This window comes from Coregonus clupeaformis, unplaced genomic scaffold (assembly GCF_020615455.1).
Source record: "Coregonus clupeaformis isolate EN_2021a unplaced genomic scaffold, ASM2061545v1 scaf0441, whole genome shotgun sequence".
Taxonomy (NCBI): domain Eukaryota; kingdom Metazoa; phylum Chordata; class Actinopteri; order Salmoniformes; family Salmonidae; genus Coregonus; species Coregonus clupeaformis.
Window position 1 is genome coordinate 217,501 of NW_025533896.1, and position 25,814 is coordinate 243,314.

Sequence of the window (25,814 nt, forward strand, 5' to 3'; positions counted from 1 at the left end):
GAGGAGGAGAGGAGGGGGGAGAGACAGGGTGGAGAGGAGGAGAGGAGGGGGGAGAGACAGGGTGGAGAGGAGGAGAGGAGGGGGTAGAGACAGGGTGGAGAGGAGGAGAGGAGGGGGGAGAGACAGGGTGGAAAGGAGGAGAGGAGGGGGGGAGACAGGGTGGAGAGGAGGAGAGGAGGGGGTAGAGACAGGGTGGTGAGGAGGAGAGGAGGGGGAGAGACAGGGTGGAGAGGAGGAGAGGAGGGGGTAGAGACAGGGTGGAGAGGAGGAGAGGAGGGGGTAGAGACAGGGTGGAGAGGAGGAGAGGAGGGGGAGAGACAGGGTGGTGAGGAGGGGGTAGAGACAGGGTGGAGAGGAGGAGAGGAGAGGGTAGAGACAGGGTGGAGAGGAGGAGAGGAGGGGGAGAGAGTGTGGTGAGGAGGAGAGGAGGGGGTAGAGACAGGGTGGTGAGGAGGAGAGGAGGGGGAGAGACAGGGTGGAGAGGAGGAGAGGAGGGGGGAGAGACAGGGTGGAGAGGAGGAGAGGAGGAGAGGAGGGGTAGAGACAGGGTGGAGAGGAGGAGAGGAGGGGGGAGAGACAGGGTGGAGAGGAGGAGAGGAGGGGGTAGAGACAGGGTGGAGAGGAGGAGAGGAGGGGGTAGAGACAGGGTGGAGAGGAGGAGAGGAGGGGGGAGAGACAGGGTGGTGAGGAGGGGGTAGAGACAGGGTGGAGAGGAGGAGAGGAGAGGGTAGAGACAGGGTGGAGAGGAGGAGAGGAGGGGGGAGAGACAGGTGGTGAGGAGGAGAGGAGGGGGTAGAGACAGGGTGGTGAGGAGGAGAGGAGGGGGAGAGACAGGGTGGAGAGGAGGAGAGAAGGGGGTAGAGACAGGGTGGAGAGGAGGAGAGGAGGGGGGAGAGACAGGGTGGAGAGGAGGAGAGGAGGAGAGGAGGGGGTAGAGACAGGGTGGAGAGGAGGAGAGGAGGGGGTAGAGACAGGGTGGAGAGGAGGAGAGGAGGGGGTAGAGACAGGGTGGAGAGGAGGGGGGTAGAGACAGGGTGGTGAGGAGGGGGTAGAGACAGGGTGGAGAGGAGGAGAGGAGGGGGTAGAGACAGGGTGGAGAGGAGGAGAGGAGGGGGTAGAGACAGGGTGGAGAGGAGGAGAGAAGGGGGTAGAGACAGGGTGGAGAGGAGGAGAGGAGGGGAGGAGGGGTAGAGACAGGGTGGAGAGGAGGAGAGGAGGGGGGAGAGACAGGGTGGAGAGGAGGAGAGGAGGGGGTAGAGACAGGGTGGAGAGGAGGAGAGGAGGGGGTAGAGACAGGGTGGAGAGGAGGAGAGGAGGGGGGAGAGACAGGGTGGTGAGGAGGGGGTAGAGACAGGGTGGAGAGGAGGAGAGGAGAGGGTAGAGACAGGGTGGAGAGGAGGAGAGGAGGGGTAGAGACAGGGTGGAGAGGAGGAGAGGAGGGGGGAGAGACAGGGTGGTGAGGAGGAGAGGAGGGGGTAGAGACAGGGTGGTGAGGAGGAGAGGAGGGGGGAGAGACAGGGTGGAGAGGAGGAGAGGAGAGGGTAGAGACAGGGTGGAGAGGAGGAGAGGAGGAGAGAAGGGGGTAGAGATAGGGTGGAGAGGAGGAGAGGAGGGGGGAGAGACAGGGTGGAGAGGGAGGAGAGGAGGGGGGAGAGACAGGGTGGAGAGGAGGAGAGGAGGAGAGGAGGGGGGTAGAGATAGGGTGGAGAGGAGGAGAGGAGGGGGAGAGACAGGGTGGAGAGGAGGAGAGGAGGGGGGTAGAGACAGGGTGGTGAGGAGGAGAGGAGGGGGGAGAGACAGGGTGGAGAGGAGGAGAGGAGAGGGTAGAGACAGGGTGGAGAGGAGGAGAGGAGGAGAGAAGGGGGTAGAGATAGGGGTGGAGAGGAGGAGAGGAGGGGGAGAGACAGGGTGGAGAGGAGGAGAGGAGGGGGGAGAGACAGGGTGGAGAGGAGGAGAGGAGGAGAGGAGGGGGGAGAGATAGGGTGGAGAGGAGGAGAGGAGGGGGGAGAGACAGGGTGGAGAGGAGGAGAGGAGGGGGGAGAGACAGGGTGGAGAGGAGGAGAGGAGGGGGTAGAGACAGGGTGGAGAGGAGGAGAGGAGGGGTAGAGACAGGGTGGAGAGGAGGAGAGGAGGGGGGAGAGACAGGGTGGTGAGGAGGGGGTAGAGACAGGGTGGAGAGGAGGAGAGGAGAGGGTAGAGACAGGGTGGAGAGGAGGAGAGGAGGGGGAGAGACAGTGTGGTGAGGAGGAGAGGAGGGGGTAGAGACAGGGTGGTGAGGAGGAGAGGAGGGGAGAGACAGGGTGGAGAGGAGGAGAGAAGGGGGTAGAGACAGGGTGGAGAGGAGGAGAGGAGGGGGGAGAGACAGGGTGGAGAGGAGGAGAGGAGGAGAGGAGGGGTAGAGACAGGGTGGAGAGGAGGAGAGGAGGGGGTAGAGACAGGGTGGAGAGGAGGAGAGGAGGGGGTAGAGACAGGGTGGAGAGGAGGGGGGTAGAGACAGGGTGGTGAGGAGGGGGTAGAGACAGGGTGGAGAGGAGGAGAGGAGGGGTAGAGACAGGGTGGAGAGGAGGAGAGGAGGGGGTAGAGACAGGGTGGAGAGGAGGAGAGAAGGGGGTAGAGACAGGGTGGAGAGGAGGAGAGGAGGAGAGGAGGGGTAGAGACAGGGTGGAGAGGAGGAGAGGAGGGGGGAGAGACAGGGTGGAGAGGAGGAGAGGAGGGGGTAGAGACAGGGTGGAGAGGAGGAGAGGAGGGGGTAGAGACAGGGTGGAGAGGAGGAGAGGAGGGGGAGAGACAGGGTGGTGAGGAGGGGTAGAGACAGGGTGGAGAGGAGGAGAGGAGAGGGTAGAGACAGGGTGGAGAGGAGGAGAGGAGGGGGTAGAGACAGGGTGGAGAGGAGGAGAGGAGGGGGTAGAGACAGGGTGGTGAGGAGGAGAGGAGGGGGAGAGACAGGGTGGAGAGGAGGAGAGGAGAGGGGAGAGACAGGGTGGAGAGGAGGAGAGGAGGAGAGAAGGGGGTAGAGACAGGGTGGAGAGGAGGAGAGGAGGAGAGGAGGGGGTAGAGACAGGGTGGAGAGGAGGAGAGGAGGAGAGGAGGGGGGAGAGACAGGGTGGAGAGGAGGAGAGGAGGAGAGGAGGGGGTAGAGACAGGGTGGAGAGGAGGAGAGGAGGGGGGAGAGACAGGGTGGAGAGGAGGAGAGGAGGGGGTAGAGACAGGGTGGAGAGGAGGGGGTAGAGACAGGGTGGAGAGGAGGAGAGGAGGGGGTAGAGACAGGGTGGAGAGGAGGGGGTAGAGATAGGGTGGTGAGGAGGAGAGGAGGGGGAGAGACAGGGTGGAGAGGAGGAGAGGAGGGGGTAGAGACAGGGTGGAGAGGAGGGGGTAGAGACAGGGTGGTGAGGAGGAGAGGAGGGGGAGAGACAGGGTGGAGAGGAGGAGAGGAGGGGTAGAGACAGGGAGAAGAGGAGGAGAGGAGGGGGTAGAGACAGGGTGGTGAGGAGGGGGTAGAGACAGGGTGGTGAGGAGGAGAGGAGGGGGGAGAGACAGGGTGGAGAGGAGGAGAGGAGGGGGTAGAGACAGGGTGGAGAGGAGGAGAGGAGGGGGTAGAGACAGGGTGGAGAGGAGGGGGGAGAGACAGGGTTGTGAGGAGGAGAGGAGGGGGAGAGACAGGGTGGAGAGGAGGAGAGGAGGGGTAGAGACAGGGTGGAGAGGAGGGGGTAGAGACAGGGTGGTGAGGAGGAGAGGAGGGGGAGAGACAGGGTGGAGAGGAGGAGAGGAGGGGGGTAGAGACAGGGTGGTGAGGAGGAGAGGAGGGGGTAGAGACAGGGTGGTGAGGAGGAGAGGAGGGGGAGAGACAGGGTGGAGAGGAGGAGAGGAGGGGGTAGAGACAGGGTGGAGAGGATGAGAGGAGGAGAGGAGGGGGTAGAGACAGGGTGGAGAGGATGAGAGGAGGAGAGGAGGGGGGGAGAGACAGGGTGGAGAGGAGGAGAGGAGGGGGTAGAGACAGGGTGGAGAGGAGGAGAGGAGGAGGTAGAGACAGGGTGGTAAGGAGGAGAGGAGGGGTAGAGACAGGGTGGAGAGGAGGAGAGGAGGAGAGGAGGGGGGTAGAGACAGGGTGGTGAGGAGGAGAGGAGAGGAGGGGGGTAGAGACAGGGTGGTGAGGAGGAGAGGAGGAGAGGAGGGGGTAGAGACAGGGTGGAGAGGAGGAGAGGAGGGGTAGAGACAGGGTGGAGAGGAGGAGAGGAGGGGGTAGAGACAGGGTGGTGAGGAGGAGAGGAGGGGGGGAGACAGGGTGGAGAGGAGGAGAGGAGGGGGTAGAGACAGGGTGGAGAGGAGGAGAGGAGGAGAGGAGGGGGTAGAGACAGGGTGGAGAGGAGGAGAGGAGGGGGTAGAGACAGGGTGGAGAGGAGGAGAGGAGGAGAGGAGGGGGTAGAGACAGGGTGGAGAGGAGGAGAGGAGGGGGTAGAGACAGGGTGGAGAGGAGGAGAGGAGGGGGTAGAGACAGGGTGGAGAGGAGGAGAGGAGGGGGGAGAGACAGGGTGGAGAGGAGGAGAGGAGGGGGAGAGACAGGGTGGAGAGGAGGAGAGGAGGGGGGTAGAGACAGGGTGGAGAGGAGGAGAGGAGGAGAGGAGGGGGGAGAGACAGGGTGGAGAGGAGGAGAGGAGGGGTAGAGACAGGGTGGAGAGGAGGAGAGGAGGAGAGGAGGGGTAGAGACAGGGTGGAGAGGAGGAGAGGAGGAGAGGAGGGGGGAGAGACAGGGTGGAGAGGAGGAGAGGAGAGGGTAGAGACAGGGTGGAGAGGAGGAGAGGAGGGGGAGAGACAGGGTGGAGAGGAGGGGGGAGAGACAGGGTGGAGAGGAGGAGAGGAGGGGGAGAGACAGGGTGGAGAGGAGGGGGTAGAGACAGGGAGGAGAGGAGGAGAGGAGGGGGGAGAGACAGGGTGGAGAGGAGGGGGTAGAGACAGGGTGGAGAGGGAGGAGAGGAGGGGGGAGTGACAGGGTGGTGAGGAGGAGAGGAGGGGGTAGAGAGGAGGAGAGGAGGAGAGGAGGGGGTAGAGACAGGGTGGAGAGGAGGAGAGGAGGGGGGTAGAGACAGGGTGGAGAGGAGGAGAGGAGGGGGTAGAGACAGGGTAGAGAGGAGGAGAGGAGGGGGTAGAGACAGGGTGGAGAGGAGGAGAGGAGGGGGTAGAGACAGGGTAGAGAGGAGGAGAGGAGGGGGTAGAGACAGGGTGGAGAGGAGGAGAGGAGGGGGGCTATTTGATTGCATCCAAGTCATTGGTAATATGAGGATGTATGATGAGACATAAACCTAACATCTTCAATAACTTATTTCTCTGAACAGAGAAAATACAAAAACATCACTAAATTCACTGAGAATACATTACATAGGATGAAGAAACAATACTCCGAGACACAGCTCCACACTACTGGTCAGACACAGAGAACTGATACTATATAGTCGTTGTTGGGGTGGGATTGGCGTGGGGCGTGGGAGGTCAATTTCTTCCCATTCCTCATGTCTTACTCAATGTTAGAAAAAAGTTTGGTCCAAATCGGATGATAGGTACTATAGTTGTTGAATATTATATGAATCCTATCGATAAAAAATGGCCAATTTGGGTGCAATCAATGAACGTAATATATCAGATATCAAATCATATTTCAACAAAATAACGTTGCATATTTCAACACAATAATCTTATCTGTTTCTAACTACAGAAAAACAATTTCTAAACAATCTGAGATGGTGGGTGTTATGGCTTGCTGACATGAAATCGAACGACCAGACAGTCAATCGAATCAGTAAAAAAATTTTAAATGTATGCATGAATGAATGACCAATGGTACAAGTCTAGAACATGAGTAAATGGATGGTCTCAGAGTGAAGCGCCGCTTAGCAGTGGAAACAAGGTAATCCTATCCAGATAACCTATCCTACACGCCCTGAGTGACTCCCTCCACATCCATCATGTCACCCCATGTCAACATTACCCCAACTCCAGTACAATGCTTTTTTTTTATTTTTTAGAAAGAGTCAAGGATCTATTAGGGTTAAAATATTAAACAGACAAAATGATATATTAGCAGTAGAATATCAATTCAGTAGAGACAAAATGTGGAAGGTTTCCTGAACAGACTATGAGCCTCCACCCACAGACAACTACTCTGACTCTCCAATGTATTCAGTCTCTCTGTGTGCATTATTAATGAACTCATTGTACGCTAACGCCTTTAAAAAAAAGCTCCTTCACTTCCACGCTATCAACCCGGCCAAAACTGCTACATCATCCTCAATTACCACGCACAACACTAAAATCGTCAACAAATAGCTGGTGTAGTGTTCTAATAATATATTCCTTTAATGAATAACGCTGACCTTTAGAGCATATAATTTACAACCTGAGGTGGTAATCATCATTTATATACTCTATACACATCACTGTTTAGCATAAATTAGCATAAGGGTTCCGATTAGGCTTCACATTGACTACGTATTGTCTTGGTGGTCCTCTGTAGCTCAATTGGTAGAGCACGGCGCTTGTAACGCCAGGGTAGTGGGTTCGATCCCCGGGACCACCCATATGTAAAAATGTATGCACACATGACTGTAAGTCGCTTTGGATAAAAGCGTCTGCTAAATGGCATATTATTATTATTGTTATTATTATTATCCTAGGAGCAGTGGGCTTGAGTAACGTTGATATTTGTAAAAAAAAAAATATGGAGGTCCCCTGAGCAGACAAAGAGAGAAAAGCAAAACAGGGAAAAGGGGAAGTGAGAGAGACAGAGAGAGAAAGAAAGTGCGAGAAAACGGAGAGAGAGAGAGAGAGCGAGAGAGGGGCAAAAGTGATTCATCTCATCCCCTGGCGTCTCTCCAGAACGTCGCCCACCTAGCTAGCGTGTGAAAGTGTGATTTCCCTCTTCTCTGTTTCACACACACAGGCAGATACACACCACACACACACACACACACATACATACACACACACACAGACATCAGTGGAGGTTCCTCAGAGGAGGAAGGGGAGGACCATCATCGTCAGTGAATTTTATGAAAATAAAAATTCAAAAACATTTTAAAAAAGTTATCCTTTTTAGATTAACCTATACTAAATACATTCACGCCACCAAATAATTGATTAAAACACAATATTTTGCAAAGGTCTACAGTAGCCTCAACAGCACTCTATAGGGTAGCAACATGGTGTAGCCGGAGGACAGCTAGCTTCTGTCCTCCTCTGAGTACATTGACTTCAATACAAAACCTAGGAGGCTCATGGTTCTCACCCCCTTCCATAGACAGTAATTATGACAACCTCCTCCAACCTATCAGAGCTCTTGCAGCATGAACTGACATGTTGTCCACCCATTCAAAGGATCAGAGAATGAATCTAGTACTGAAAGCACAAGCTACAGCTAGCTGGCACTGCAGTGCATAACACGAGTAGTTGACTCGAAGAGAGAGAAAGACAATAGTTGAACAGTTTTCAACAAATTAATTTCTTCAAAAATTAAGAGAGAGAGATTTAATCATAAAAATCAGTTTCACTTACTTAGCTAGCAAATGCAGCTAGCTAGTTTAGCCTACTGAAACACCCTACTCAAAGAGAGGGATGCTATGTTAGCTAGCTGGCTATGACTATCCAACACTGGAACTTTTCCAAGTCAAGATAAGCTTTTGGTTTTATTAATTTATTTCTACCGGGGCTAAACTGCTTTCTGACTGTAGACTAACGTTATTGCATGATTGTAACGGGTTTACTAATGCATTAGTTCTATTAGCTATGCTGACTTACTGTGTAGTGGTTATGATATGGTTTGGCTTGAAAATATTTTTTCTCCTGGTCTCATACATACACCTGATGTGTTGTGCATTGAAGTCCACAAGCGAAGGGAAGAGGTGAGAGGAGGAGAGCGCATAGATGCAAGAAGGAATACAACGTGGCTGCTATGAAAGTGAACTGTGTTTACGCGTGATCAGGGGTGTACTCATTCTGCCGATTCCGTTGAAAAACGTTTCTTAAATGGAAGCAAACGTAACGAAACGGGGATAAACATACCTGAATTTGTCCAATAGAAACTCTTGTTTGCAACTGTTGGACTAATGATTACACCCTAGATCAGCGAGATGCAGGCAAGAGTGTGCAAGGCGGTATTGAATGTGTCAATGTCTGTCCATGTGTCTGTCACCTCAAAACGACCTGTGTGCACCTACATTGTTAACTTTCATTCATAGGCTAGATCGTAGCAACCACATGATGGGTACAGGGAAAATTGTAGTATCATGTAGTAGCCTAAATCTATTGATGTTACATTGAACTGGGTGAATGGAATATGAATGACATTCATCCAATATGCTTTAATAGAAATAAGGCCATGCTCATAAAGAAAATAATCATCCTCCTCCCTCATCTGAAAGTCACTGACCGCCACTGGTACACACAGAGAGACACTCTCAAACACACACATACACGCACGCACACACACGAACCAATATGAGGGACAGAGAATGAGGTGGGAAAGGAGAGAAGAGAAGAGAAGAGAAGAGAAGAGAAGAGAAGAGAAGAGAAGAGAAGAGAAGAGAAGAGAAGAGAAGAGAAGAGAAGAGAAGAGAAGAGAAGAGAAGAGAAGAGAAGAGAAGAGAAGAGAAGAGAAGAGAAGAGAAGAGAAGAGAAGAGAAGAGAAGAGAAGAGAAGAGGAGAGGAGAGGAGAGGAGAGGAGAGGAGAGGAGAGGAGAGGAGAGGAGAGGAGAGGAGAGGAGAGGAGAGGAGAGGAGAGGAGAGGAGAGGAGAGGAGAGGAGAGGAGAAGAGGAGAAGAGAAGAGAAGAGAAGAGAAGAGAAGAGAAGAGAAGAGAGGAGAGGAAATGGAGAATGAGGGATGAGGCAGATGTCATCAGGCCACTTAGATTTCTACTGAGACTATTTTTAATACAGCGACAGGGAGGGGAGCAATTGGAAGACTGTAATTAAGGTGATCAATCTGATGACAAAATCAAATCAATTTGGTGTCGACTTTATTGTGAAATGCTTGCTTATGAGCCCTTACCAACAACGCAGAGTTTCAAAATAAAATACACAAGAATGGAGCTATATACAGGGAGTACCAGTACCAGATCAATGTGGAGCTATATACAGGGAGGTACGGGGTATTTGAAGTAGATACAGTGGGGGGAAAAGTATTTAGTCAGCCACCAATTGTGCAAGTTCAACCACTTAAAAAGATGAGAGAGGCCTGTAATTTTCATCATAGGTACACGTCAACTATGACAGACAAAATGAGAAAAAAAAATCCAGAAAATCACATTGTAGGATTTTTAATGAATTTATTTGCAAATTATGGTGCAAAATAAGTATTTGGTCAATAACAAAAGTTTCTAAATACTTTGTTATATACCCTTTGTTGGCAATGACACAGGTCAAACGTTTTCTGTAAGTCTTCACAAGGTTTTCACACACTGTTGCTGGTATTTTGGCCCATTCCTCCATGCAGATCTCCTCTAGAGCAGTGATGTTTTGGGGCTGTCGCTTTCTCATTTTGTCTGTCATAGTTGACGTGTACCTATGATGAAAATTACAAGCCTCTCTCATCTTTTTAAGTGGGAGAACTTGCACAATTGGTGGCTGACTAAATACTTTTTTCCCCCACTGTATCTACCTCAAATACCCCGTACCTCCCTGTATATAGCTCCACATTGATCTGGTACGGCATCCCTAGCCCAGACGGCATCCCTAGCCGCGTCCTCAGAGCATGTGCAGACCAGCTGGCTGGTGTGTTTACGGACATATTCAATCTCTCCCTATCCCAGTCTGCTGTCCCCACATGCTTCAAGATGGCCACCATTGTTCCAGTACCCAAGAAAGCAAAGGTAACTGAACTAAATGACTATCGCCCCGTAGCACTCACTTCTGTCATCATGAAGTGCTTTGAGAGACTAGTCAAGGATCATATCACCTCCACCTTACCTGTCACCCTAGACCCACTTCAATTTGCTTACCGCCCCAATAGATCCACAGACGATGCAATCACCATCACACTGCACACTGCCCTATCCCATCTGGACAAGAGGAATACCTATGTAAGAATGCTGTTCATTGACTATAGCTCAGCCTTCAACACCATAGTACCCTCCAAGCTCATCATTAAGCTCAGGGCCCTGGGTCTGAATCCCGCCCTGTGCAACTGGGTCCTGGACTTCCTGACGGTGAAGGTAGGAAACAACATCTCCACTTCGCTGATCCTCTACACTGGGGCCCCACAAGGGTGTGTGCTCAGCCCCCTCCTGTACTCCCTGTTCACCCATGACTGCGTGGCCAAGCACGCCTCCAACTCCAAGTTTGCAGACGACACAACAGTAGTAGGCTCGATTACCAACAATGACGAGACCGCCTACAGGGAGGTGAGGGCTCTGGGAGTGTGGTGCCAGGAAAATAACCTCTCACTCAACATCAACAAAACAAAGGAGATGCTCGTGGACTTCAGGAAACAGCAGAGGGTGCACACCCCTATCCACATCGACGGGACCGCAGTGGAGAAGGTGGAAAGCTTCAAGTTCCTTGGCGTACATATCACCGACAAACTGAAATGGTTCACCCACACAGACAGTGTGGTGAAGAAGGTGCAACAGAGCCTCTTCAACCTCAGGAGGCTGAAGAAATTCGGCTTAGCACCTAAAACCCTCACAAACTTTTACAGATGCACAATTGAGAGCATCCTGTCGGGCTGTATCACCGCCTGGTACGGCAACTGCACCGCCCGCAACTGCAGGGCTCTCCAGAGGGTGGTGCGGTCTGCCGATTACCGGTGGCAAACTACCCGCCCTCCTGGACACCTACAGCACCCGATGTCACAGGAGGCCAAAAAGATGATCAAGAACATCAATCACCCGAGCCACTGCCTGTTCACACTGCTATCATCCAGAAGGCGAGGTCAAACAGGTGCATCAAAGCTGGGACCGAGAGACTGAAAAACAGCTTCTATCTCAAGGCCATCAGACTGTTAAATAGCCATCACTAGCACATTAGAGGCTGCTGCTGCCTATTGAAATCACTGGCCACTTTAAGAAATGGAACACTAGTCACTTTAATAATGTTTCCATATCTTGCACTACTCATCTCATATGTATATACTGCATTCTATTCTATAATATTCTACTGTATCTTAGTCCATGCCACTCTGTCATTGCTTGTCCATATATGAATATGTTCTTAAATCCCATTCCTTACTAGTTTTGTGTGTATTGGGTATATGTTGTGAAATTGTTAGATATTACTTGTTAGATATTACTGCACTTTCGGAGCTAGAAGCACAAGCATTTCGCTACACCCGCTATAACATCTGCTAAACAAGTATATGTGACAAATACCATTTGATTTGATTTGATTTGAATACCCCATAATGTCAAAGTGGAAATGAGTTTTTAGAAATGTTTACAAATTAATTAAAAAGGAAAAGCTGAAATGCCTTGAGTCAAAGACCAGGGAGGTTTTCCAATGCCTCGGGCAAAGAAGGGCACCTTTTGGTAGATGGGTAAAAATAAAATAAAAAATGCAGACATTGCATATCCCTTTGAGCATGATGAAGTTATTAATTACGCTTTGGATGGTGTATCAACACACCCAGTCACCACAAAGACACAGGCGTAGAGCTAAGCACAGGCAAAATCCTAGAGGAAAACCTGGTTCAGTCTGCTTTCCAACAGACACTGGGAGACAAATTCACCTTTCAGAGGACAATAACGGCTAAATATACACTGGAGTTGCTTACCAAGACGACACTGAATGTTCCTGAGTGGCCTAGTTACAGTTTTGACTTAAATCGGCTTGAACATCTATGGCATGATTTGAAATGTCTGTCTAGCAATGATTAACAACCAACTTGACAGAGGTTGAATAATTTTTTTAATAATATTGTACAATCCATGTGTGCAAAGCTCTTAGAGACTTACCCATAAAGACTCACAGCTGTAATCGCTGCCAAAGGTGATTCTAACATATATGGACTCAGGGGTGTGAATACTTATGTAAATTAGATATTTATGTATTTCATTTTCAATACATTTCCAAAATTTCGAAAAACATGTTTTCACTTTGTCGTTACGGGGTATTGTGTGTAGATCGGTAAGAAATAAAAAAATCTATGTATTCCATTTTGAATTCTGTCTGTAATACAACAAAATGTGGAATAAGTCAAGGAGTATGAATTATTTCTGAGGGCATTGTATATGCCTATAAGAATCCAGGAATATAACAGGTCAGGGCGACAACATTGCAGCCCCGTGTAGCTCAGTTGGTAGAGCATGGCGCTTGCAAAGCCAGGGTTGTGGGTTTGATTCCCACGGGGGGCCAGTAAAATCAAAAAAAAAATTGCACTCTGGATAAGAGCGTCTGCTAAAATGACAAAAAAAATAATAATAACATTCCAAGTCTCCAGAAAGGTGACATCCCTGCACTAGGCTAAGCTAGCTCTGAGCTAGCTAGCTGACCCATGCACAACGCACCCCAAAGTCTCGGTCAATACCACTGACCTATACGAGCAAAGACATTTTATGGGTGACAGTACGCTAAGTTCTTTAAGTCTATGGAAAGACGACATCACTGGGCCAAGCTAAACTAAGCTAGCTATCTGACATGCTACGTCTGCGTCACAGACTAAGCTTTTGTCCAGACATCTTTATTCAACACTTTATGTGTAAATATTACCTACACAGTCCCGTACGTTGCTCACCTCATTCCCATAGCAGTACGCTAAGTTCTTTAAGCCATTCAATAATACGGTCCTCTCTTTACATTACCCATACTTACTTTTACATTTGGGCAGGGTGTTGCTCCACTGTCCGTTGGACTGGCAGTGAGACTTAACAGCCCCCTGTAGGACGTAGCCGGTGTTGCAAACGAAGCGCACAATATCGTTCAGGTTGAACTGCGTTCCCTGGGTAACGCCAAAGGTAGGGTTGCCCGGGTGACCACATGTGGTCGCTATGGAGACAAGGACAACATAGACAATATCCATCACTATCAGTGAACATGTCTAAAGTATATTAAAAACTGTTAACACTACCCCAAAAACACATCAGTCTGTATGTTTTCAAATTCCATTCCACCTTAGCCAGTAGAAGCCATACACTATAGGTAGACCCAAGTCTACATCCAATGCCATTCATTACACTATAGGTAGACCCAAGTCTACATCCAATGCTATTCATTACACTATAGGTAGACCCAAGTCTACATCCAATGCTATTCATTACACTATAGTTAGACCCAAGTCTACATCCAATGCTTTTCATTACACTATAGGTAGACCCAAGTCTACATCCAATGCTATTCATTACACTATAGGTAGACCCAAGTCTACATCCAATGCTATTCATTACACTATAGGTAGACCCAAGTCTACATCCAATGCTATTCATTACACTATAGTTAGACCCAAGTCTACATCCAATGCTATTCATTACACTATAGTTAGACCCAAGTCTACATCCAATGCTATTCATTACACTATAGGTAGACCCAAGTCTACATCCAATGCTATTCATTACACTATAGTTAGACCCAAGTCTACATCCAATGCTATTCATTACACTATAGTTAGACCCAAGTCTACATCCAATGCTATTCATTACACTATAGTTAGACCCAAGTCTACAAGTCCCCATTCACCTATCAGGACACACTAGGGTTGCACAATTCCACAAACTTTCCCAAAATTCCCAGGTTTTCTAGAAATCCCGGTTGGAGGATTCCTGTATTCCCTGATAATTCTGGAAAAGTTCCATCTGGGATTTCTGTAAAAAAAAAAAAAAAAAAAGGTAGATTTTTTGTTCGACCCATCTCAAGCCACTATCTCCGTGTACTTACGGACACAGACAGGCGTGCGTCCGGACCAGCGGTGGTCCTGTTCACAGATGCGTACAGACACCCCGATGAGTCTGAATCCTGGGTTACACTGGTAGACCACGCTACCTCTGTAGCTGTAGTTCTCTCCTATGATCTGACCATTCACTATGGGCTCTGGGGTACCGCAGTGACCCGCTAGGGAGGAGGGACAGAACAGAGAGAGACAAAGAAAAACAGTCACATATGTACACAGTTATATATATATATATTACATATGTATACAGGCTATATTCTGTCTGTCATAAATAGGTCCTACATATTGCCATATAAAACACAATGGTAACCAAACACTATGATCTGCTTCTTTGTGAAAATAGCTTGATCAGCTCAATATTCAGAGCAGCTGAAATACAAAAAAATGGGATTGAACTGATTAAATCTGGTTGTAACTGACTCTAGCTGGTTCTGGTCCTCTTACCGAGACACTGGACCTGAGATCCACTCCAGAGGCCGTTGGACATGCACTCTCTGACCCGGGACCCCACCAGAGTATAGCCTGTGTTACAGGAGAAGATGGCTGTCGCTCCGAACACCGTCAGAGTCCCGATCTTATTCCCATTCGGAGGAGTGCCCAGGTCCCCACAGGAGATTACTGAGGAGGCGAGGAGAGGAGAGTTAGAGGAGAGGAGAGGAGAGGAGAGGAGAGGAGAGGAGAGGAGAGGAGAGGAGAGGAGAGGAGAGGAGAGGAGAGGAGAGGAGAGGAGAGGAGAGGAGAGGAGAGGAGAGGAGAGGAGAGGAGAGGAGGAAGAAAGAGTAGAGTAGAGGAGAGGAGAGGAGAGGAGAGGAGAGGAGAGGAGAGGAGAGGAGAGGAGAGGAGAGGAGAGGAGAGTTAGGGGAGGGAGAGGAGAGGAGAGGAGAGAGAAGAGAAGAGAAGAGAAGAGAAGAGAAGAGAAGAGAAGAGAAGAGAAGAGAAGAGAAGAGAAGAGAAGAGAAGAGAAGAGAAGAGAAGAGAAGAGAAGAGAAGAGAAGAGAAGAGAAGAGAAGAGAAGAGAAGAGAAGAGAAGGGAGGAGAGGAGATGAGAGGAGAGGAGAGGAGAGGAGAGGAGAGGAGAGGAGAGGAGAGGAGAGGAGAGGAGAGGAGAGGAGAGGAGAGGAGAGGAGAGGAGAGTAGAGTAGAGTAGAGGAGAGGAGAGGAGAGGAGAGGAGAGGAGAGGAGAGGAGAGGAGAGGAGAGGAGAGGAGAGGAGAGGACAGTTAGGGAAGGGGAGAGGAGAGGAGAGGAGAGGAGAGGAGAGGAGAGGAGAGGAGAGGAGAGGAGAGGAGAGAGAGGAGAGGAGAGGAGAGGAGAGGAGAGGAGAGGAGAGGAGAGGAGAGGAGAGGAGAGGAGAGGAGAGTTAGGGGGAGAGGAGAGGAGAGGAGAGGAGAGGAGAGGAGAGGAGAGGAGAGGAGAGGAGAGGAGGGGAGGAGAGGAGAGGAGAGGAGAGGAGAGGAGAGGAGAGGAGAGGAGAGGAGAGGAGAGGAGAGGAGAGGAGAGGAGAGGAGAGGAGAGGAGAGGAGAGGAGACAATATAAGGCAAGCAGAAGAAAATATTTATATTAATTATTCACCCTAAAAGACCAACAAAACCCATTCATATGTTCAACTTGGTTTATTTCATTTGGGGTAATTGTTTTGATGTCATCAATTTTGTTGGTTTAAGGATCCCTCTCTGCGTTCATCAAGGCAAATCTTTCTCTCGCTCTCCTCTGCGTTCATCAAGACTAATCTTTCTCTCTCTCTCCTCTCTCAACAGGAGCACATATAAAGAAAGCATTGGTCAGGTGAATTAGCATTGATAATGATTTCCATGGTAAATGTATTTTATTGACTGTGTCTCATTCTGTAATCCTGAACAAGCTAAATCAACTAAAGCATATCTTGGCTGAAAGCAAAATGTAATATTTTACTGTTCTAAAATGCATTGTGGGAGATATAGTTTCTGACTCACTCTCGCAGGCCGGCCGGGGCTCTGGGTAGTCCCAGGTGCTGTTGGCCTGGCAACGGATGACCCTCTGACCCTTGTAGTAATATCCGGGGTCACAGATGAGCATCATCATGGCGTCGTACTGGCTCTGAGACCCGTAGATCAGCCTCCATCTCCCATGATCCACTGCAGCGTGGCCGATGTCAGGGCAGGTCACCGCTGCAAAGGTCAGGGGTCAGAAATGACTAACTGAACTGGTAAGATGTGAAATTACTACTTTATTTAGTTCATAGGCAATACACTATCTGTCTCAGTCTATTGATCTGTATGACAAGTCTATCATACCATATGATAATAGTTGCTACATTATTATATGTAGTTGTCGTAGTACATTTAAAATTGTGATTTTGTCTGGAAAAACCAAAACTAATTATCTAAGTGAGGTTACTTATAACCTAAACACACCACAAGCTTGGCAGTGACACCTCATTCTTGGATCTCAACAGTCATCTTTGAGTGACTCTTGGACAGTGAAGAAGTGCTGGTGATGTTTCTCTACCCAAAACGAACACATACAGAACAGTCTTAAATCTGACATGGTGCTGGGGCTGAACCATGTCACAACTCACTGTAATTCTGAATAAAACCTAGTTATAAAACTTATTCTAAATCATTACAAATGTGGAAGGAAATGTAGACTAAAATGATATCTCTGGGAACTCATGCCCAAATGAGAACCGAACTATGTGTGATCTCCAACCAATTAAAATTCATGATAAGTGATCTCCACCCAATGAGGCCTCACGATAAGTGATCTCCAACCAATGAGGACTCATGATAAGTGATCTCCAACCAATGAGGACATACACTCACCGGCCAGTTTATTATTCACGAAAAATGGATTGCTCCTACAGACAGTGAGTCACGTGGCTGTGGCTTGCTATATAAAGCAGGGAGATATGGATTCCCACGGGGGGCCAGTATGAAAAATAAAAAAAGTATGTATGCACTCACTAACTGTAAGTCGCTCTGGATAAGAGCGTCTGCTAAATGACTAAAATGTAAATGTAAACGCAGACAGGCATCGAGGCATTCAGTTACTGCTCGATTGAACATTAGTGACCTAAGCGACTTGAGGCGCACAGGTTACAGTATCTCAGAAACGTCCTCCCTCCTGGGCTTTTCACACATGACAGTGTCTAGGGTTTACAGAGAATGGTGGGACAATCAAAAAACATCCAGTCAGCGGCATTCCTTGTGGACGAAAACAGCTCGTTGATGAGAGAGGTCGAAGGAGAATGGCAAGGAGAATGGTGCAAGCTAACAGGCGGGTCACAAACAGGAAAATAACGGTGCAGTACAACAGTGGTGTGGCAGAACGGCATCTCGGGAAACCACAACTTGGCGGTCCTTGTCACGGACGGGCTATTGCAGCAGACGACCACACCGGGTTCCACTCCTATCAGGTAAAAACAAGAAGAAGCGGCTCCAGTGGACACATCGATCACCAACACCGAGGACTGGAAAAACATTGCCTGGTCCGACAAATCCCGGTTCCTGTTGAGTCGGGATTTGGCGTAAGCAGCATGAGGTCCATGGCCCCGTCCTGCCTGGTGTCGACGGTACAGGCTGCTGCTGGTGGTGGTGTAATGGTGGTGGGGAATGTTTTCCTGGCACTCTTTAGGTCCCTTGATACCAGTTGAGTAAAGAATGTTTTTCTGACACCTTGTAGAATCCCCGAAGAATTCAGGATGTTCTGGAGGCAAAGGGGGGTCCGAGCCGAGTACTAGATGCGTGTACCTAATAAACTGCCTAATACCTAATAAAATCCAATCGATGAGTACTACTCACGTATGCAGCGGGGCGGGGCCTCATTGGGGCTCCACCTCCCAGACTCCTGGCAGACGACTGACACGGCCAGGGGGCTGGCCAATCTGAAGCCAGGGTTGCACTGGTACATGGCCCTGGCACCAAGAGTGAAGTCCTGCCCGACGATACTCCCGTTTACTGGAGGTAGAGGCATCCCACAGGCCATCGCTGGAGAGAGAGGGGGGGAGGGAGGAAGGGAGGAAGGGAGGCAGAGAGAGAGAGAGAAAGAGATAGAAAGAGAGAAAACAGCATTACAACATTGAAAACAGAGCTAGGTTAGATATGGATTTAACCAAGATGGAATAAGGGATTATTTTACCCTCAGGCAACAAAAAAAAAAAACGGCAGCGACAAATCACATAACATAAAAAACTACCCAGGAGGCTTTAGGATAACCATCTCTGTATGCATAGAGATTCTCTCACAACATGCCCCATTGTACAAATACTCTCACTCTCTCAGGCATTATAGCGGCGTAAACATTAGCTTACCCCCGCTGTCTGCATCTCAAATACCACCCTGTTCCCTACCAGAGCCCAGGTCAAAAGTAGTGCACTAAATAGGGAATAGGGTGGCATTTGGGACGCATGCCCCTGTCAGACTACAGATTACACCTGCAGTAGACTTTAGAAGCACACAATGGCCGCCCCGCTGTTACCAGTTTCCACCTGCACTGCTGTTGTTGATACAGCATCGCTGCAACTGTTGATACAGCATCACCACAGCTGGTCACCTGAGTAGGGCTGTGAGGCAATTTAATCCTTTAGTTTTGTTTCTGAGAGAAGGCATACAAAGGAACACGATGTGGTTTACGATGGGTTTGTTTTGAGATGATAGAGTGCTGCAGAGAGGGGCTATAATAGTAGCTTGGATTTCGGGAAAATATTTCAAATGTTGCCGTGTCTACATGATTTCCTGGTGTCTTAGAGCATCTTTATTCTGTCAAACAATCTATGTCTTCCATCTAAATGTGTGAACAACCTTTCAGAATTGAGGCTTCAAATGAATTCCATAAACCTTTTCATGTTATTCATTTCAATCATTTCTCCTCCATCCCCCTAAAGGACCTCTTCACATTATGTCACTTTAGTCAGAAAGTCAATTAGTAAATGTTTTAATTTTCAAGCTATTCATTTAGCTAAATGCAGAATGTATGTAACTTCTCTGTGACAAAATGTTAACTTGACCTCTTCAGTTAAGTCATGGTCACCAACTCCATGTTTACAATTCAAGAAGAACCCACACCACCCACAGCAGAATCAATACATTAGAAGAACCCACACCACCCACATATATATATATATTATCATTACATTGTTAGTTCCCTTTAGTTGGAATATACTACATTATCATTCCATTTAATTACATTGTTTAGTTCACCTTCATTTGCTTCCTGTGTAAAGCCATCACGGCCGTGCGGTTGTTGCTGAGGATCATTAGTAACAGTTGATCATATAAAGAAGACATGTGGGCCAGTTAAATGGTTATGGAGCGGAGCACAGACCAAGCCTTAACAGTTTGAGCATGGCGCAATACTTGGCATCACACAGTTCCATGGTTAGTGCAGGCAATAGAGGAGGGTGTGGCCTGCTATTGGACACTATTAGAATTATATGTACATTAACCTTCCAAGGGAAGTGCGTGAGTTAAAGGGGAAGTGCGTGAGTTAAAGGGAAGTGCATGAGTTAAAGGGAAGTGCGTGAGTTAAAGGGAAGTGCGTGAGTTAAAGGGGAAGTGCGTGAGTTAAAGGGAAGTGTGTGAGTTAAAGGGGAAGTGCGTTTGTTAAAGGGAAGTGCGTGAGTTAAAGGGGAAGTGCGTGAGTTAAAGGGAAGTGCGTGAGTTAAAGGGAAGTGCGTGAGTTAAAGGGGAAGTGTGTGTGTTTAAGGGACGTGCGTGAGTTAAAGGGAAGTGCGTGAGTTAAAGGGAAGTGCGTGTGTTAAAGGGAAGTGCGTGAGTTAAAGGGAAGTGCGTGAGTTAAAGGGAAGTGCGTGAGTTAAAGGGAAGTGTGTGTGTTAAAGGGAAGTGCGTGAGTTAAAGGGAAGTGCGTGAGTTAAAGGGAAGTGTGTTTGTTAAAGGGGAAGTGCGTGTGTTAAAGGGAAGTGCGTGAGTTAAAGGGAAGTGCGTGAGTTAAAGGGAAGTGCGTGAGTTAAAGGGAAGTGCGTTTGTTAAAGGGGAAGTGCGTGTGTTTAAGGGAAGTGCGTTTGTTAAAGGGGAAGTGCGTGTGTTTAAGGGACGTGTGTGTGTTTAATGGAAGTGCGTTTGTTAAAGGGGAAGTGCGTGTGTTTAAGGGACGTGTGTGTGTTTAATGGAAGTGCGTTTGTTAAAGGGGAAGTGCGTGAGTTAAAGGGAAGTGTGTGTGTTTTACTTCACTACATTCCTAAAGAAAATACTGTAATTTTTACTCCATACATTTTCCCTGACACCCAGAAGTACTCGTTACATTTTGAATGCTTAGCAGGACAGGAAAATGGTCCAATTCACACACGTATCAAGAGAACATCCCTGGTCATCCCTACTGCCTCTGATCTGGCGGACTCACTAAACACAAATGATTTGTTTGCAATGATGTCTGAGTGTTGCAGCGTGCCCCTGTCTATCTGTAAAAGAAATAACAAGAATAAACTGGTGCATCTGGTTTGCTTCATATAAGGAATCTGAATTAATTGTACTTTTACTTTTGATACTTAAGTATATTTAAAACCAAATACTGTTAGACTTTTACTCAAGTAGTATTTTACTGGCTGCCTTTCAGTTTTGCTTGAGTCATTTTCTATTAAGGTATCTTTACTTTTACTCAAGTATGACAATTGGGTACTTTTTCCACCACTGAATAAGACTGAGGAGCTACGGGCTTGTACCCAATACCTCTCAGGGTACCGACAATTCTGCCTGATCTGTTTACAGAGACCCGAGACCTGGCTCACGGAACAGGATCCCGACTCCTCAGTGGAACTGGATGGCTACACAATAGAACGGACCGAAACATCAACGCTGGTAAGAGAAAAGGTAGTGGAGTTTGTGCATTCATCAACGAGAAATATTGCAACCCTGCCCATTATTACAACTAAGCACCAGGTCTGTATTAAATACATTGAACTCCTTGCTCATAAGCTATGGCCATACTACACGGGAAATAAATCAGGTCTGACTATGTATTGTTTACTTGGCCCCCTCCGCTGACACCCAAATAGCTGCCGACTTGATTCATGACCTTGTATCCCAGGCTGAGACAGAGTCACCTGAAGCAGTGAAGCTGATCTTGGGAGACTTTAAACATGTGTAATCTATCTGAACATTTACCATCGTATCGGCAATATGTTACACTCCTGAGGCTACTGAAGCCAGGACCGTTTTGAGTCCACTGACTGGGCTTGCCCCGACGGACCGCGCCGATGACCCGGAAGAGGCAGCGGACACTGTCTCCAAGTACATCCGTTTCTGTGAGGATCTCGTTATTCCCAAAAAGAAAGTCAACATCTTCCCCAATAATAAACCGTGGGTAACTCGGGAATTAAAAGAGCTCCAACCAGAGAAAACAAGTGTTTAATCAGATGGCATTAAAGAGGAAAGGAAACATATTCAGAGGAGACTCAAAAGCTATATCAAGGAGAGCAAGGCAGCATACAGAGACACATTAGAAAACCATTTCAAGGACAAGGACATCAGGAAAGCCTGGCACGGGCTACAAACCATCGCAGGCTACAAACCAAAGGGACATTGTGTGACCGTCGAAAATGACCTTGCTTTTGAAAATTATTTGAAAAGTTTCTATTGTAGGTTTGACGTGTGTGATTTTACGTCGCAGCAGAACGTGGCCTTGGACTGTATAGACAGCGTTGACAGCTGTTTGATACACAGATCTCTGTGAATGACGTCAAGCAATACATTCAACGCGTCAACCCACGGAGATCATATGGTCCAGACGGTGTCAGCGGCAAGGTACTTCAGGCATGCACAGACCAGCTGGCATTACCACTCCAGTAGCAGTTCTAGCTGTCACTGAACAGTGGGATAATTCCAGACTTAAGGAAGAAGTCGCTGATTGTCCCAATACCTAAAAAAAAACAACAGGCCAAAAGAAAATAACGATTTACTCCCTGCAGGGTTGAATGCTGCCCTGTAGCCCTCACATCTGTACCTATTAAATGTTTTGAAAAAATAATTCAAAAACTAATGATCTCTGGTCTCTCGTCCCAATTACATCCAAACCAACTGGCCTACTTTGCCTCCAGGGGTGTTGTTGATGTGTTACTGGTCATGCTGAACAATATCAACGAACGTTTCGAAAAGGCAAATAGCTTAGTAAAAATCGTACACATTGACTTCAGTAGCGAGTTTAACACCATCCAACCCCAGCTACTTGTGGGTAAGCTGGTGAATTTGGGTGTCAACTCTCTACCGATCAAGTGGATTAATCGTTTATTTTGTGAACCGTACTCAACAAGCGAAGTTTAACTCTGCCATCTCTACATCTAGCCCCTCGAGGTGGCATACTTTCACCGATACTGCACACATTGTACACAAACAATTGTCAAGCCTCTGATTCAGCCCCCAAAAAATTCTTTAAATATGCAGATTACGCCGCTGTTGTGGATTTTCTCCACACAGAGCAAGCCTCTCTTTGAGGTTTTGACAGAGAAACGGTCAACTTCGCCCAGTGGTGTGCAGATCACTTTCTTGAAATACACTTTAGGAAAACAAAAGAGATGGAAATTGATTTCAGAAGGAACAAAGCTCCAACGAAGATCAATGGGGAATCAGTCGATAGTGACCACATACAAATACCTGGGAATCGAAATAGACAATAAACTGAAATGTAATGACTGTGCCTTTGGCAAATATAAAGAAATTGCAACAGATAATGTTTTTTTTTTTTTTTTACGCAAACTGAATCATTTTAATGTCGACCGCCACATCTTACAAATGTTCTATAAATCTGCCCTGCAGAGTGTGCTGTCCTTTGGTCTGATATGCGTGTTTGGAAACGCCAAGACCAAGTCAAGCTTCAGCGCTTGATCAAGATGGCGGGAAGGATAATTGCTATAGATCAAGAACCAGCCACCAACCTGTACATCAAACTCAACCTCCTAAAAACTTGAAAGCGTTTTACAGGACAGTACTCATCCACTTCAATCAGAATTCAGTAGCAGCAGCCGAACAAGGGGAAAGAGACTTCTTCAAAAGAAAACCAAAACAGATAGCTATGGGGACTCTTTTATTCCAATAGATAGTCTGTTGGTCCCTCGAGTATACAGAATATTGTACTTTCACTTTAAATATGTAGCCATAGCACTTTGAATGAATTATTTTGTGTATTTTCTGTGTTTTCATGTTTTATGTACCGTCTCTTTAAGCACATGACCAAATTAATTTCCCCCTGGTGGGATAATAAAGTTGATCAGAATCTGAATCTGAAATAGTTAACCAAATAGCTACCCGGACTATCCGGATTGACCCTTTTTACTCTAACTATTTTGACACATCACACACGCTGCTGCAACTGTCTATTATCTATCCTGTTGTCTAGTCACTTTACCCCTACCTACAGTATACTGCTGCTACTGTCTATTATCTATCCTGTTGTCTAATCACTTTACCCCTACCTACAGTATACTGCTGCTACTGTCTATTATCTATCCTGTTGTCTAGTCACTTTACCCCTACCTACAGTATACTGCTGCTACTGTCTATTATCTATCCTGTTGTCTAGTCCCTTTACCCCTACCTACAGTATACTGCTGCTACTGTCTATTATCTATCCTGTTGCCTAGTCACTTTACCCCTACCTACAGTATACTGCTGCTACTGTCTATTATCTATCCTGTTGTCTAGTCACTTTACCCCTACCTACAGTATACTGCTGCTACTGTCTATTATCTATCCTGTTGTCTAGTCACTTTACCCCTACCTACAGTATACTGCTGCTACTGTCTATTATCTATCCTGTTGCCTAGTATATAACCAAGTTATAGTTACTGTGTATTTATTCCTCGTGTTATTCTTTTCCTATTTTCTCTTTTTCTCTCTCTGAATTGTTGGGAAGTAAGTATTTCACCTGTTGTTTATGAAGCATGTGACACATCAACTTATATTTGATTTGATGGGTTGAATGAATGTTTTCAGAATTAAACCACCTTTTTCTAAACCTAGATAATCTACAAGATCAGAGTATTTTTAAATGTACCAATCGGTTCTGAAACGGAAGAAGAATTTGCATATATTTAGATGGCTTTCTTTCAGTGGTCCCTAATATTCAGAACCCGTTCTCTCTATATATCCTAGTGAGTCTGTCCACAATATTCTAACTAAAAAGGTACAGCGTATTTCAAGGGATGGCTTAAGATGAATGTCCTAGAAAACCTATCGAATAAAAACTTTTTTTTCCATTTGGTATTCACTTCCATCAAAATAGGCTAGTAGCTAGTTGTAGTCATTAAATATGCATACTGTGCATTCGGAAAGTCTTCAGAACCCTTGACTTTTTCCACATTTTTTTACGTTACAGCCTTATTCTAAAATTGATTAAATAGTTTTCTTTCCTCGACAATCTACACACAATACCCCATAATTTTGCAAATGTATAAACCCCCCCCGGAAACATCACATTTACATAAGTATTCAGACCCTTTACTCAGTACTTTGTTGAAGCACCCTTTGGCAGTGATTACAGCTTTGAGTCTTCTTGGGTATGACGCTACAAGCTTGGCACACCTGTATTTGGGGAGTTTCTCCCATTCTTCTCTGCAGATCCTCTCAAGCTCTGTCAGGTTGGACAGGGAGCGTTGCTGAACAGCTATTTTCAGGTCTCTCCAGAGATGTTTAATCGGGTTAAGTCCGGGCTCTGGCTGGGCCACTCAAGGACATTCAGAGACTTGTCCCGAAGCCACTCCTGTGTTGTCTTGGCTGTGTGCTTAGGGTCGTTGTCCTGTTGGAAGGTGAACCATTGCCCCAGTCTGAGGTCCTGAGCGCACTAACAAGGATCTCTCTGCACTTTGCTCCATTAATCTTTCCCTCGATCCTGACTAGTCTCCCAGTCCCTGCTGCTGAAAAACATCCCCACAGCATGATGCTGCCACCACCATGCTTCACCGTAGGGATGTTGCCAGGTTTCCTCCAGACGTGATGCTTGGCATTCAGGCCAAACAGTTCAATCTTGGTTTCATTAGACCAGATAATCTTGTTTCTCATGGTCTGAGTCCTTTAGGTGCCTTTTGGCAAACTCCAAGCGGGCTGTCATGTGCCTTTTACTGAGGAGTGGCTTCTGTCTGGCCACTCTAACATAAATGCCTGATTGCTGGAGTGCTGCAGAGATGGTTGTCCTTCAGGAAGGTTCTCCCATCTCCACAGAGGAACTCTGGAGCTCTGGCAGAGTGACCATCGGGTTCTTGGTCACCTCCCTGACCAAGGCCCTTCTCCCCTGATTGCTCAGTTTGGCCCGGCGGCCAGCTCTACGAAGAGTCTTTGTGGTTCCAAAGCCACTGTGTTTTTGTGGACCTTCAATGCTTCAGAAATTCTTTGGTACCCTTCCCAAGATCTGTGCCTCAACACAATCCTGTCTCTGAGCTCTACGGACAATTCCTTCGACCTCATCACTTGGTTTTTGCTCTGACATGCACTGTCAACTGTGGGACCTTATATAGACAGGTGTGTGCCTTTTCAATTCATATCCAATTAATTGAATTTACCACAGGTGGACTCCAAGTTGTAGAAACATCTCAAAGATGATCAATGGAAACAGGATGCACCTGAGCTCAAATTCAAGTCTCATAGCAAAGGGTCTGAACACTTATGTAAATAAGGTCTTTCTGTTTTATATGTTTTATAAATTTGCAAACATTTCCAAAAACCAGTTTTCACTTTGTCATTATGGGATATTGTGTGTAGATTGATGAGGATTTTTTATTTATAATAATCCATTTTAGAAAAAGGCTGTAATGTAACAAAATATGGAAAAAGTCAAGGGGTCTGAATACTTTCCAAATGCACTGTACAGAGTGATCTCCAAAAGGGACAGTGACATATTGTGTTGTTTTGGCTCTGAACTCTGGATGAAATGATACAACGACTATGAGGTTAAAGGTTAAAGTGCAGACTGGCAGCTTTCATTTGAGAGGATTTTCATCCATATCGGGTGAACTGTTTAGAAATTACTTTT

The 25,814-nt window shown here is 47.3% G+C and overlaps 1 protein-coding gene across 1 annotated transcript in view; it reads right to left on the minus strand.

Moving 5' to 3' along the window:
• Nucleotides 1–25,814, minus strand: part of LOC121557835 (CUB and sushi domain-containing protein 1-like) — a gene marked incomplete at its 5' end in the record, with an annotated part of 215,223 nt that overhangs the window by 72,621 nt on the left and 116,788 nt on the right. The window contains 5 exon segments of the mRNA XM_045215419.1: nt 12,791–12,964; nt 13,850–14,023; nt 14,307–14,480; nt 15,815–16,009; nt 17,642–17,827. Coding sequence (XP_045071354.1) covers nt 12,791–12,964; nt 13,850–14,023; nt 14,307–14,480; nt 15,815–16,009; nt 17,642–17,827 — 903 coding nt within the window.